At 37.8% G+C, this 15476-nt stretch overlaps 1 protein-coding gene across 5 annotated transcripts in view; it reads right to left on the bottom strand.

Moving 5' to 3' along the window:
- The window catches only part of GRM8 (glutamate metabotropic receptor 8), a 388670-nt gene that overhangs the window by 203667 nt on the left and 169527 nt on the right, over positions 1-15476 (bottom strand). For all 5 annotated transcript variants that reach the window (XM_076329675.1, XM_076329646.1, XM_076329685.1 and 2 more), the window contains exons 4-6: positions 11830-11965; positions 11194-11348; positions 8604-8741 (exon numbers count right to left, since the gene is read on the bottom strand). In XM_076329675.1, the coding sequence (XP_076185790.1) occupies positions 8604-8741; positions 11194-11348; positions 11830-11965 (429 nt within the window). The remainder of the gene's footprint in view (positions 1-8603; positions 8742-11193; positions 11349-11829; positions 11966-15476) is intronic.

The raw sequence follows: 15476 nt of genomic DNA, 5'->3' as shown, positions 1-15476 counted from the left end.
ATGCACTCCAAATGTGCATACTTATAAAATGTTTAAGCACTGTAACCTGAAATGCTTGAATAATGGCACAGATGATGTACTTACAAAATTAAAACAGTTCTTCCAGTCCTCTCACAAGGCAAGATTACAAGAACTTGCTCAGAAGGGAAAACAATAAATATCTTTTCTACCTGAAGAAGGATATCTGGGACTCAGGCTTATACAGAACATGTCTTCCTGTTCACAGCAAGGGTCTGTTTGTGGCAGACCAGGAGAGCAAACTGATGAAGAACGGCATGCAACACTTCGACTATTGACTTCCACGTTCTACCAGCATCTGTCCAAAGTGGTTGGGCTGGTACTGGAAATGACAGAGTAACTTACTATTGTCTCCCAGGAACAAGGATTGTGTACAGATGACATTCTTATGTGTGTGACATCTAAGTTACACCATAGGTAATATTGGTTACAAGTTTTCTGAGGCTACATTTGAGAAAGTGCAGTTCCAGAGTTCACACAAAATTGTTAAAGCACAATTCGTTCACTAGGATATGCCATTCTTGCAGAGGCACTGAGCTGGAATAAGAATTTCTGGACTCATAAGTTACTAGCAAACACATCCACACATGTGCACATACATATGCGTATTAAAAGTGTTCCAACTTGGCAGCAAGTGTATCAAATCTCAAATGGCAAGATACTCTATTTAAATGATTGTACAGTGGAATATGACTCATAACTTTGTAAAACATTATGAATCTAAAATTGATACATTTCCTGACAGAATACAAGACTTAAATTTCTATTTATCAATAAAATTATAGAGAAACAAAGACCTCTATGGAGTATATCAACAATTTCTTCTTCATATTAGAATAATAAGCTTTTTTAAATTATACATTTTGTAGGTGAATCTAAGCTTTGCTAACAGGATTGAGAAGTGATATTCCACTGGATATGTTATAAAGAGATTTAAAAATACTAACAACTGGTGAAAAAACAAAACAGATGACAGCAAGTGAAATGAAGAAATCAAATCAGTGAATGGGCAGCATATGTTAGGTCCCCTGATTTGACAGTTCTCAGACATATTGAGTAATACTTACGCACATTGGCAGTTGCTGGAATGAAATACTATTCAACTTGAATCTTCTGAAATTCTGTATTTTCTGGAATAAGATCCAGAACTGGGCCTTTGTAAGACAACAGAATGTGTATATTTTGATCAAATATACCATAAGCTATGGTCTTCCATCACTTGTCAGTCTATCAGACACTGACAGCAGAGAGACAACAAGGTTCATGCCTGCCAGTTCTCCACCATCAGGAGGGAATTTGGTCTAAACATTCTGACCTGATGTATAGCACAAGAAAATCTGTATTTCAGTCTTGTTAATTTTGGCAGAATTTCTCAGACATCAACTTTTTCTTTGGAATTGACTACCCAGGCTTCTGAAACTGTGAACCAGACAAAATCTGCAAAAATGTTGAATTTATGGCCTATGGTATACTATAATAAAGAGATTAAACTTCATTTAGGTTATTGGAAGAGGTCTTGGTGCCACCCAGGACATGATCTATTGTCCTAAAACCAAAAGTAAATGCTCTCTGGCTCCATATATTATTTAATGACACATGATGCAGCTTGATTTAATGGTGCATTAGGGGCAGCATGGGACCACTGCGGTGCAGCTAACTGTAACACAGAATTTTCATAGTTCTGAGAGAATGTCCAAAGCAGAGTAAGGAAGAGCTCAGACTATAGCAAATACTCCTCAAAGTCTTTTGTGTCCAATTAATGTGAAGGGTAGCAAAGATTCAAAAGTCAACTTGGCTCCTGCTTATCATGCTGCAAATCTGACTACTGTGATTTTTACATAGAATTACTGTACTTACACAAAACAGCAATAATTATTTTATAAATATAAATAAAAAGTCAAAAAAATCCTTCTGCAATGTGTTTATAAGCTATTTTTCAAATGGGAATCAAGAAAATGGCAAATAACAGCAAAAGAGGAGAAAGAATAAGAATTGCCCTTTCTACCTCTTATGCCTAAACATACTGGTCACAGCACACAGGTCACACAAAAAGGGAGAGCATGCAGCTCTTTCTGTGTGCTCAAAAGCAGTCCCTCCTGAGCCTTAGTGCCTTTGGAATTGGGGTACAACTCACCATGTGTCTCAACTACAGCTATGCTGATTTTTTTTAACTTTGTGTAGGTCTCATCAAGGAAAAAAAACTACTTTAGGAGTGATTTTATGGTAATGGAACCATTACTCAAACTAAATAGCAGCGCACTGTACCTCTGCAAGATTCACATTCTGCTACTGAACTTTTCAATTTGTTCTATAAATTTTTCAGGATGTGGCTGCATACACATATGAGATAATCTACTTCTTCCTATTAATATTTTTAGGTGCAATTGTATTTTCAAAGAGGTTAGTTAAAAGAAAACAATTAAATAATGTATCTGTAGAGTTCCTAGGTATGCATGATATGCATGGTATCTATTATACTGCACTGTGATTTTTTTTCAGTGAAACAAATAGTTCAGTTCGATAGAGCAAGTTGAAATTAGACTAATTTACACAGGTCTCTATATGCTTTTGGAACCTCTTCCATCTTTATTTTTAGCAGTGCAGTCAGTCATTATAAGTAGTTAAAGGCTGATTAGGTTTGCAGAGTAGTTAAAATGCTAACCATACAAAACAGGGGAAGAGACTACTTCTGTAGGAATGTGCATGAAGGAGCTTTTTTAATTAGCATTTTTGTTGAAGTTTTATTAAAGGGCCACATTTTGCTGTTCAAAGACTGGAAATACTATGATAAATGCATGCCTTAAAAGGATGCTATGGGGAAAATCCAGACCAAATCTCAATGGAACTATAGTTTATGTCAGATTTGAATTTGAGGCTACCATTGTACACATTAAAACATGATACAGTAAGCAACTTTACTTCATGTTAGATTTCTATCTGCTTATGCCTGCAAACACAAACAAATATCTACATGTGTACGCATATATATGTAAAGAAGATTTCTTCAGAATTTTTTGTTAGAATTAAATCAAATATTAACGTTCTGCAGGGTTAATGGAAGCAAATCTGAGTACATTTCATTTAATTCTTACCCTTCTCCCTTAACTCTTAATCACTAATGCTGCTCTGTTTTTCTATCACTGTGTTTTGGTCTTCTGAAAGAGTGATGGTGCATATTGTCAGCCCCACAATTCAATGCAATTTTTAAAAGAGTACTCTGGGATACCTTTGTTTCATTTTCAAATCTTTGTATTCATACTTTCGTACATTTCTTAAGAAACACAAGGTCTAGAAACTTACCTTAAGGTGGGACTGACAATTAATAGCTCAACAACCAAGAGCTGGAATTAACAACCCAACACCAGGAATAAACCTGTTCAGTCCACAATGCTTCTAAGTAACGTTAAATCTTCAGCTACCAAAAACTTGGCCCATCAATTGAGTCAAGTGGGAAGGTGAGGGTATGGGAAAATTCTCCAGGATATTAAATTTAAAGTAAAGCAAGAGGCATACCATCTCTGCCATCTCCCACAACCATGGTGTAAGCCCCTCCTTTTGAAGAATGTAGGTAATCAAAGGATGAATGCTGTCTCTCTCTTTACAGTTTTCTGTGGGGGCACAGGGGTGAGTGAAAAGCTTCCCATCTCCTCACTTCTCAATCCCACAAAGAGATTCCAGTGCTAAAGAAAGGCTGTTGAAGATCCCTGAAAGATTCATGTCTCACTAAAGACCCTTTATTGAATATAGAAACCCAGCACCTTGAATAAATATGTAAAGTGAGGCTTCTTGTAACCTCTAACAGACAGTTCGATCCTTGTAGTGCTCCATTCTTTTCCATTTTGTTGTAGTAAGACAAACTGCCAAATGCCTTTCCCCTTCCCCGATTAAAAAAGTTTAAGGGTAGTCACTGAATTATTGTTTCATGTTTACTAAATTAATGGCCCAATTTGATTTTTTTTTTTAATTCCAGAAAGATTGGGGGAAAAAATCTCTAATATTTTTCAATGAACTATTCTAATCTTGATGATTTGATCAATGTAGACTCACATTCAGAAACACACAGAGCTAGTTGCAAATCAATAGTGGCAAAGCAATTACTTTTTCAAAGTTTAGGTGAATCATTGCTTTCTGTAAACTGGCAAAAATCAGAAAGCAAACGATCAGGTAAACTCAAAAGAAATTTATTATTTTCTGTATCTCCAAAGCACAAATTCTTTTAGGAATAAGAAATAACAGCAACCACAAATAAACAGTATTTTCAAACAGGTTTAAAATAACAGTTTTCTTTAAATAAAACTGTTTAAGCCATTACAACACTAGGCTATAATAATCAGTAATGTGTAAGAACAGAAGGAGGTGTGACGGATGCACTCGACCCCTGACCAGACCGGCGGTGGTTTGGTGCAGGCTCCGGAAGGGGTAAAGGCCTGAGACGTAGCCAGGCGTGAACTCCCCTAGTTTCAATCTGTTCTCTGAAAACCCACAAAGGAGCAGAGTGACCCAGTGAGCATCGATGCATATGAGCTTGGAACACCGATCATGTGATTAACACATGAATAGCAGGTGGCTTTTCCAAGACTCATTTATCAAGGAACAAAGAAAGTTGTGGGTACAAGGAGTCTCATGCATATCTTTTCCATCGCATGTAATTTGACTATGAGCCACCCACTTTATCCCATAAATATGACAGCCTAGGTGAGCCTTCTTTGAGCTCTCCCTGCTAGGCAGTGTGGCTGCATGGCGGTGATCTCCCCTTGAGCTGGGACACCTCTCAAGGTTGCTCCTCAAGGAAGAGAGACCTTTTACCAATGACAGATCTTTGGTAAGCGACTGATATCACACATTACCTTGTAGTAAGTAACTTTGATTTTGTCTTGATTTTTGTCTTGGTAACTTTGATTGCATGCTGAATTTATGCTAATAAAACATTGCATATACAATCCTAATGTTTATGTCCTGTCTAAGGACATAAACCGTTGACCGAGTCTGAGACTGAGTTTGGACCAGCCGCACCGAGACTCCTCTCTGAGAAGGAGTTTAGAAAGCAAGGGGGTCCACTCTGAACCTTGTGACTCAATGGGAGGGTCTTCCTTACCCTTTGTGTCTCTGGTCTCTCTGTGAATCATTCTAACTTGAGTGTAACTCAATTTTCCTTTGTATGTTTCTTCCATGCAGTAATTAATAGAGTGAATCTTGCCATTGAACTTTGTTAAGTCGCACTTGTACAACATCATATTAAAACCACTTTTGCTAACACCTTTGGCAGTGATGCTTTAAGTGATCTAAATCACTCATTTCCATGACGGGAGGTAAGAAGGTTTATGCCCTTTTGTAATTCTTGAAGGAGAGGAAATCCCTTTCAGGACTTTCAGTGCTAAAAAGACTCAATTTTACATGGAAAAGAAAAGAGAGAAATATTTTTTGATATGAAGCATTTTCTAGTATCTTCATAGGAAAAAAAAAGTTTGAAATTGGATTAGATTGGTAGCATCCTGACTGCAGGTAGTAAAAATTTAAAGCTATGAACAGATAACTCGACTAAATAGAGAACAGGGATATCAGTTTTGTTGTTGTTGGAACTTACAAATGTCATATGAGAAAAAGATTCAAGTACCTCCTAGCTAAAATAAACAGGAATGCCTGACAAAACACATCTCAAGCCTGAGAAAACTTTATACCTAGCAATTTGCCTTTTAATATTTTTGGAGAGGGACATTTTCAGATTACGGCTGTACCTCGAGCTTTTGGATTTCTTTCAGTCTATCAGTGACTATTGACATGATACACAAATTGGGCTGGTGGGCAAAAGACAAAGAAGATCTTATTATCTGCAGTGCCCAGATAAAATATGGGGAAATTAGGATAAATGGTGTTTTTAAGTTCAGTCTTCAAGTCCTGAACTAGAGATGGGTATACATTCCTTTTAAGAATTGAGCTGAAATTTAGGACTGAGAAAGTACACATAAAGTTTCAGAGAAAACCCACTGGAAGGACAACTGGCAACTGGGATCGGCCAAGGATCAAAGTTTTCAATATTAAGTTATAAACAATTAAATGTAACAGCTCCTATATCCTTATTGAAATTTGGGGGTTCATTCATTTCTTTCATTTACCGCCATTATTTCAGAGCAGACTTGGCCATGAAGTAACATCTTTGGCTTTTAAAGGGAAAGACAAACTCATGCGTGGGATATTCTTTTCTAATCTTTAGCAGACATAGATCATAGTAGACTGATTCATCTGCTTTGAGGGCTGTGGTACGAAGAACCAGGCAGGCTTTCATTGCTGCCTCTCTTTTGTGCGTGGGAAGCCATGACAAATGAACCGGGGTTGGTCAAGATGCCATTTGTGATTCTCTAGGTCTAGACTGGGAGGGAGGGTCATTCCCCCATTCTCCACCTAGCATTTCTCCTTAAATCACAGGACGTTTATTTTGAACTTCCACCTTCATCTCTTTATTCAGTTTACTTAAAAGGAACACATTTTGGTTATTTTTGTTATCCAACCCTTTAAATTTGAGTTAGACAAGCATAGGGATCATGATGAATCATCAGCTTGTTTCAGGTCTGCTGCTGTCCAAGTGTCTTTTCCATTGTAGTAAGCCACCTTTAAGTGGTTTTATTCAAGGGTCCTATCACTCGTAGATACTCTTGCTTGCAGAAGAATTCATAGCTTTTTCCCCTGCAGGTGAAAATGCATGTGTAACCTTCATACGAGACTGCCCACGTCTTAAACCCATCCCTTGATACTATGTTAACTTTCTGGGTGCAGAAAATGTTTTCTTTCTGTTTTCAGGCACAGAGAGCATACCATAATTTTGTTTCATAAATATATGGATATCCATTTCAAATCGCAAATTACTTTGAATCTATCAAGACACGGCCTATGCATTTTATACACTACTTTTCACTTGGTAACTCAATTTGACAGATGTGATGAGGCTGAGACAAGTCATACAACCATCTGTGGTAACATTTAAAGCTTCCCAAACTCCAGCACATACACCACTCATTCCACCTGAAGAACTTCAAAAAAAGCATCTATTTTCCACTTAAAATAGTAAAAACAAAATAATCCCTTCCCAGACATGGGTAACTACCCAGCCATGACTTACTGCTATATGAATCAAGGCCAAGGAGTAAAGGATTAGAGTAATGAGCTATCATTTAGCTCAGTGAGGAACTGAATATCAACCTTTTTTTTTTGTGGAGTATGTGGTAAAAGGCAGAAGACAAGGCGTCATTGTTGAAATGAGAGAGTGCATACATGGCTCTCATATTTCTGTGTGAGATATATCTGCGCATTGCAAAGCCCAATGCAGTAAGTCTTTGAATTGATGGCACAGTACACATGCAATAAATCTGATGGTTCAGGAAGTGCAGGACTGACGGTGCATGTGCTTGGAGACTGCATGGTATGTCTGTCTGACAAACCCAGGAGAAGTGGGGTGCTGATGTGCAACTTTTGTTTGCAGTTTGGAAGGGCACCCCCATAACAAAGGCTACATGACAGTGTCACCAGGCAGCTAGAAATCCTGGAACAGTAAGTGAACAAAAACATTCACTTTCCATGTGGAAAATATTATTTGGTGAAAGAAAACACTGCCAGGGAAATCAAGACACATGGATGACATGTATGCAGTACAGAAAATCAAATATTACTGCTGGCACTAGTCACAGAGATGGTGGTCACCACCAGTACTGCTGGGGGTGGTGGAAGTAATTAAGCAAATGACACTGGAAGCCCTGACGTTAGGCAAAAAACTATCTATACAAAAAGTAACATAAACAGTCTGCTGTAGTCACAGAATACTAAAGGTAACAATCTTGTAGTAAATCCTGCAAGAAACCACAAAAAGCCATCATCTCATGGGTGAGATGAACCTCAGAGCTACTGATGACACTGCTATATTAGCTGTCGTGACAATTGTGTCTGGGTATGATGCCTGAGCAAGCAGGTTTGAGAACAGCAGTGCTAGTTACATAGAGGTTTTGCTCAAACTTCACAGAGACTTTCCACTTTATAATACGATATAGAATCCTGTTCTTTTCACATGAGAACAAGTAATAAGGACATATTGATTTGATTTTTACTCCATCCTCAAACACAGCTTGTAAACTAAATAAGGAGTTCTTGACTTGACCTATCATCAAGACCTCAATAGTTTAAACAGAAAATTAATTTTCTCTTTATATACTTCAGGGATAACAACATCAGAATTACTGTGATGTGCCCATTCACTAAAAAAAAAAAAAATTAAAAAAATTAAAAAAAAATCATATTGACAACTATAGATGGAGTGACAGAGGAGGTCATTGAAAACATGAATGGAATTGAACCACAGCCACAGGTCTTTTACAAAATCCGTACCATCATTGGATTTGTGCAAATTAACTACTAACTTTCTCAAACGTTGCCCATGAATTTTTTCTTCAGGTTTAAGAAAAAATGTCACATTTTTCTTACAACACAATAATTGGTATTGGAAAATTAAAGGGAGCCAGAAGAATGATGAAAAGAAAGCAGTTCCTTTCCTGCACTCCAATAAACAACTTTTACAGATGATGTATTACTTTCACAGTTACCTGTGCATTTCTTGATATTGCTATTTCTTTTTCCATGTGATCCTAACTTGCATCCAAAGTTCTCCTCCCAAAATTCTGCAAACCATACATTTCTTCGATTGTTAGCAAGTGTTCGGCTCCGAAAATATCTATCAAATCCTATATTTAAGAGAAGTGAAAGAAGCATTAAAATATGATACAGCATAAAAATAGTCATTTAAAGACAATAACAGATTTTGTATATGTATCAGAACAAGAAAATTTTTAGGTAAAACTACTATAATAAGATATGTTATGAGCATAGTAGTATCTAAGGATTAAAAAAAAAAATATTTGTTACTATCCCATATTTGCTGTAGACCAAGATTTTTTTTAAATACCTACAGCAGTTAGAGTCTCTAAAGCTCCAGCAGAATTCGATAATCATAAAAATGCAATGCAGATGGTTAGGGAAATAGCTTAATCTTTAATACACACATGACCCAAATAAAGAATTGGATACCTACAAGGAATTAGACAAACTATAATCACTACTTAGTCAAAGACTGTGATCCAAATAAATTTCATTTCAAGGCCACCTAAAATCACCAGGTACCTCTCTGTTGAACCAGAAGGCTTCCAGGACACCTAAAATTCTGCTTCTATTTATATGTTTCATGTCCCTAGTTGAGAAACTAAAGATTTCTGTGTAAACCTGATCAGATTCTGCACCAGCCTGACCCCTACAACCCAGCAGCTATAATGAAATCATGACTAACACATACTATCTGGATTAAACTCTTTACAAATATTTCCATGTGGCTAAATTCTCCAAGTAGCATCAATAGTGCTCAGTTTTTCTAATTGTTTACCAATTTAGAGCACTTACCCAGACAGTAAGAGATGTTACTACGTCCAGTACCCTCCCAGGAATAAGGTGATTCAACCCAACAACTTCCACTTCATCCACAAGTCAGAAACTTTGTTTATATCTTCTTAAAGTAAGTTCAGGAGAGGAAAGCAGAGCCTAGGAGTCTCTCCCAGGAGAATGAGCTGACTCATCCATCTGATACTCTCCTTTTTTGTCCCAAAGAACCACCAGGCTATGGGTAAGAAGCTCTCTACCACACATGCTCTAGTTATTAAACAATTACAAGATTGCCTAATTGCAGATTCAGCATCTCCTCATTTCAACAGGGATATTAAATGAATATTGGATCAGGCGAACTCAAGTTACTTAGTTGGAAAGTTTTCCCTGATTTCCCTGTAATCAAGGACTACATGATGGGCTTCACCAAAGGCAAGTCCTGCCTGACTAACCTAGCGGCCCTCTATGAGGGAGTGACTACATCAGTGGACACGGGAAGCACTACAGGTGTCATCTATCTGGACCTCTGTAAGGCCTTTGACACGGTCCCCCACAACATCCTTCTCTCTAAATTGGAGAGGTATGGATTTGATGGGTGGACTGTGCAGTGGGTAAGGAATTGGTTAGATGGTCGCATCGAGAGGGTAGTGGTCAACAGCTCAATGTCCAGATGGAGATTGGTGACAAGTGGGGTCCCGCAGGGGTCTGTATTGGGACCGGTACTGTTTAATATCTTCATCAATGACATGGACAGTGGGATCTATGTGCACCCTCAGCAAGTTTGCAGATGACACGAAGCTGAGTGGTGCGGTCGACACACCAGAGGGATGGGATGCCATCCAGGGGGACCTGGACAAGCTCAAGAAGTGGGTCCGTGTGAACCTCATGAGGTTTGACAAGGCCAAGTGCAAGGTCCTGCACGTGGGTCGGGGCAACCCCCGGTATCAATACAGGCTGGGGGATGAAGGGATTGAGAGCAGCCCTGCCGAGAAGGACTTGGGGGGACTGGTGGATGAAAAGCTGGACATGAGCCAGCAATGTGCGCTCGCAGCCTAGAAGGCCAATCATCGTATCCTGGGCTGCATTAGAAGAAGCGTGGCCAGCAGGTCAAGGGAGGTGATTCTGCCCCTCTACTCTGCTCTGGTGAGACCCCACCTGGAGTCCTGCGTCCAGCTCTGGAGGCCTCAGTGTAAGAAAGACACGGACCTGTTGGAGCAGGTCTAGAAGAGGGCCACGAAAATGATCAGGGGGATGGAACACCTCTCCTCTGAAGACAGGCTGAGAGAGTTGTGGTTGTTCAGCCTAGAGAAGAGAAGGCTTCGGGAAGACCTCATTGCAGCCTACCAGTACTTAAAGGGGGCTTATAAGAAAGATTGTGGCAAACTTTTTAGCAGGGCCTGTTATGAGAGGACAAGGGGGAATGGCTTTAAACTAAAAGGGGGGTAGATTTAGACTATCTATAAGGAAGTAATTTTTCATGCCGAGGGTGGTGAAGCATTGGCACAGGTTGCCCCGAGAGGTGGTGGATGCCCCATCCCTGGAAACATTCCAGGTCAGGTTGGAGGGTGCTCTGAGCAACCTGATCTAGTTGAAGATGTCCCTGCTCACAGCAGAGGGGTTGGACTAGATGACCTGTAAAGGTCCCTTCCAACCCAAACTATTCTATGATTCTATGATTTTTTAATTTTTTTTTTTTTTTTTAAAAGAGTTAGAGTGCTTGATCATTGACAGAAAATGAGGGTTTTGTGCCATGTGCGTTCCTACCATCTATTGATGTTCTTTTCGGCAGAATGGTTACTGCTCCTTCCGCAATCTCTTCCTGCTGCTGAACTGGTGAAATTTTTGACCCCCAACTATCTGAGCCAATCCAGAGGAAATGTCCCGATTGATTAGCTTTTTTGGCTGCTTCCAGTATTCGCCTGAAAATAAACAACAAATGACTAATTAAACAAACTGCATTTACAAAGAACTTCAGAATCCCCAGCATTAATTCTGGCTATGCATAAGTAAGCTCACACTAACCAATTAGTCAATAGTTTTCACAGTCTAAAGCATATTCAACAACAGCTGTAGTGAACTCAGGATATAGTACTCTACAAGTTAATTTGTTTCCTCTTTAGCCATATTTTTCTAGCATTCTTATTGATTTCTTGCTTTTCAGTCACCAAATAACAATCTATTGGAGTTGCACTCTTAAGAACTAGGAACAGGTTAGATCTCCACAGAATAAAGGACCAGCACACTGTATAATTGCAACTCAATTTCTTATCACCAGATTTCCAAGAATTTTTACATAGGATTGAATCTGAAACCTCCTGTGTTATCCTATTCTGCACCAGCCAATTGAGCACCTCTGTGGAGAGAGAATATCTTCAATATGCAAAATTAAGAAACAGGTACCTAATATCATCTTCATTCGCAAACATGATCACTGCTCGAGCATTTGGAGTTTCCAACAAGCGCTTGATGATCTTTTCAAATTCTCCTGGTCTTGGTTCTCGAGGGATTTTGAGTGACTGAGCAATGCAAACACCTCCTGAGAAAAATTAAAAGGGAAAAAGAAGAATTTTAAAATGTTAAATATCCACACTTTAGATAATCCATAGTTGACCAGGCAGGCAAAGAAAACAAGATGTTAATCTGACATATAGCAGTGCAGCCAAAAGTTACCTTATCTATATATTTTGAAATATGCACTGTATAAACTTACACACTTAATGCTGAACTAAAGGGCACAACTCAGTTACCTGTTACTATATTTTTTGTATAAAATTTTAAACAACAGCCTGAGCCAGATCCTCAAGCACCACACTCTGGCTCAGCCAGACTGAGTTCTACAGACCTACCCCAACTTACGACAGCTGAGAACTAAGCCTTGCCACAGGGTTGCATTTAACCATGGAGCCGCAATTTGACAGTTATCTTATGTTCATAATGTGGCTCTCCAGTACCAGGTACTATCATACACCTCTGCTTTTTCAACACAGAGTATAAGATTAACAATAAATGCTGTGGTTACAGAATCAAGTAGATAATTTGAAATGTTCTCTTATGAATGAATACATACAGATCACTTCTAATTGTTATTATGACATTCTTAATTGTTTTCTTAATTATTTAAGAGGTTTTGGGTTGTCATTGAATATTCTAAATTACTAATCAGCAAATGAACACAAACTCAGAGATGATATTTATATCTCTTCCTGACAGAAGGAGGAAAGTGCTAATTGAAATCTTTACATTTTACCTGTCCTGCAAAAAGGGACAAATTTCTACAGAAACTCAGTGATTTCTAATGGCTTTCATACACCGATGCAGGGGAATCTCTACTTCCCAATTATGACACTGTTATCTATGTTTGAGCAGACAAGGAGAGAAATTCCTTGAGCCTGTTTCATGAAGCACTGAGTCCAGATTGACACCAACTTCCTATACCATCGATGATCCTTCTGTGATAGTTTGCTGATTTGTTTATTTTAATTATTTTTTTCTGTAAGAGCTATTGCCTGATTTGCATTGGTACATCTAACTCCCACCAGTACTTGCTCTTGCCTGTTGTTATTCCCAAAATAAGAGCCTCTTGTGGAGAATCTAATCATTAATAAAACCAGAAAATTAAGAAAATGAGAAAATGTTTATTTCTAACAAAAAGTGACATGTTACTAGACAAAGGCAAAACAAATGATAATTTTTGCATCTCTGCATCTAAATACTTCTACATTGAAGATTGCCTTCAGTGTGAGAAAGAATAAGAATGTGTTTTAAAAGAGCTGTTCTATTTTTAATGAATGCTGGTATTTATTTTCTGATGTATAAGATCATTCGGGGCATATACATGTCTATGCATTAAAGGTAATTAGACAACTAAAGTCACAGTTAGATGGCTATGTTGTATATGGGGAGGCTTTCCAACTTTCTCAACAATCTTGTGCTCCCTATCAAAATGTCAACCTTATGTTTTTCCAAAATACTTCACAAATTAGGTTGATACACGCTGTCAGTGATAGGATTTGAACGAAAACAAAGGTCCAGCCAGATGCAGCTTAGGATGTAGAGCTACATGAAGACATTACAGAGGTCTCTTGTGTTAGCTTTCTTAAGCTGAATGTATTTAATCTTTAAGTAAAACAAACAAACAAACAAAATAAAGGTATTTATGAAGCCTTTTTTTATTTCTTTTACTCAAAGAATGAGTGGGAATTGTTCAAAGCTGCCCCATGCCTGTCAATATTTAACAGGCATTTGGACAATGCCCTTACCAACATGCTTTAACTTTTGGTCAGCCCTGAATTGATCAGGCAGTTGGATTAGATGATTGTTGTAGGTCTATTCCAACTGAAATAGTCTATTCTATTCTATTCTATTCTACTCTATTCTATTCTATGTAATATTTAGAAAATGTTTGGGATTCACTACCAGATTTTGTTCTGCCTCTGCAGAATTTAATCGACTTCAATAGTTCTCTGCACAGGCAGATCCTAAGTTTGAATCAAGTTTAGACATGGCATAGCTGAAGCATGGAATTAACAACTGCCAGTATGAAAATAACAACTTTCAAATTATATCAGCCAGTTTTAGTCGCAGGCAAACATATCACCTTTTTCAGCTATGCATCAATTTCTTGGGAAGTTACTTTATTATTTTATTAGATTGAGAGATGCATACTATCATTTAGATTTATCCTGAATTCTTCTCTGCTTTATATGAAAGAAATAATATTTGCAAATCAGCACATCTGCCATTTCTAACAAAAATTGTTTGTACACATTTCTTTACCATCTATAAATAGTATGAAGATATAAATAATTTATCTGCTTTAAAATGGAATATAGTGCCTTTCTCTGGCAACATATTTCTTCATATTTTTATCAACAGCCTGGGTCCCCATGACGGACAGCTAATTTGCCAATAACAACAGATGAGCCCATATAGCAGGTGACCTTCATATTTGCCAGGTATCTTTGACAATCCAGTAATGAAAAGATGGACACTGTACTATGAAATCTTTATCCAATTTTCTAAACTGATATTAAGCTATTGTGATAAACACTCAAAAAGACCTTTACGGCAACCTCTTTCTCAAGTAACAGGGCTGAAATGTAAAAGAAATATTTAGCAGACATCCTGTAAATTTAACAAACAGCAATTCACTGTTAAAAAGGAAAAACTGAAAAACAATGCCAAGCTTTTAAGTGTCCCCAGAGTCATTCAGGTTCGAAAAGTAAAACAGATCCTAAAAAATGACATAAAGGAATAATTTGTTACCTCACAAATTTTGAGAGTACATTTTTCAGCTATTTCTATTCATGCAATGGCTCTTAGGAAAAAAAAAATCTTCCCACATAAAACTCAAATGCAAATATTACAAAATGCATACATATAATACACTATATACAGCCATCTACAATCTGTGTGGAATGGATATCAAGCAATGAAAAGCTGCAGTATCTAAAAAAGCTATTTTCAGTCAAAATGGTGTAGAAGAAACACTATTCCATCATTGCAGCAGCAAGTTCAATCATGACTGTACTGTGTGCATCTTAGCATCTCTACCTTGAAGAATGTGTTAAGTATGAATAGGAACAAAACAAAATGCACTTCAGCCTTGTTGCTACATTTATAATGAATTGTGTAAGCTATCTCCAACACAAAAAACACTTTGTGTACACTTTTATCTATATATTGCATATACAGCTGTTGCTCAAACAAATAACAGAGTATCAATTTTCAGCTAATGGTGAAATGCTAGATCCACAAAGGTACTTACCACATTACGGTGTCTAACCTCTCAGCACCCTGCTGCCTTTGAAATCTACAGCCTGGGCTAAGTGCCCAGACACAGAGAGAGATGAGTGTCTAGGAAAAGGATTCATAGGAGCCAGCAAACTGAATAAGGAACAATTATTCCTCAAAAAAAGCTAGCAGGGGTACTAAAAGGACAGGTTTTAAGGCCAGTAGTTAGGATAATCTTATGAAGTGTGAACAAAAGAGAGATTTCCCCAAATCAAGAAGAAATAGCGTTTGAGAACAGATGTCTTGTACATGGT

This window comes from Aptenodytes patagonicus, chromosome 1, assembly GCF_965638725.1.
Source record: "Aptenodytes patagonicus chromosome 1, bAptPat1.pri.cur, whole genome shotgun sequence".
Classification (NCBI taxonomy): domain Eukaryota; kingdom Metazoa; phylum Chordata; class Aves; order Sphenisciformes; family Spheniscidae; genus Aptenodytes; species Aptenodytes patagonicus.
The sequence above is the reverse complement of the archived record's forward strand: the minus strand, read 5'-3'. Positions and strand labels throughout refer to the sequence as shown.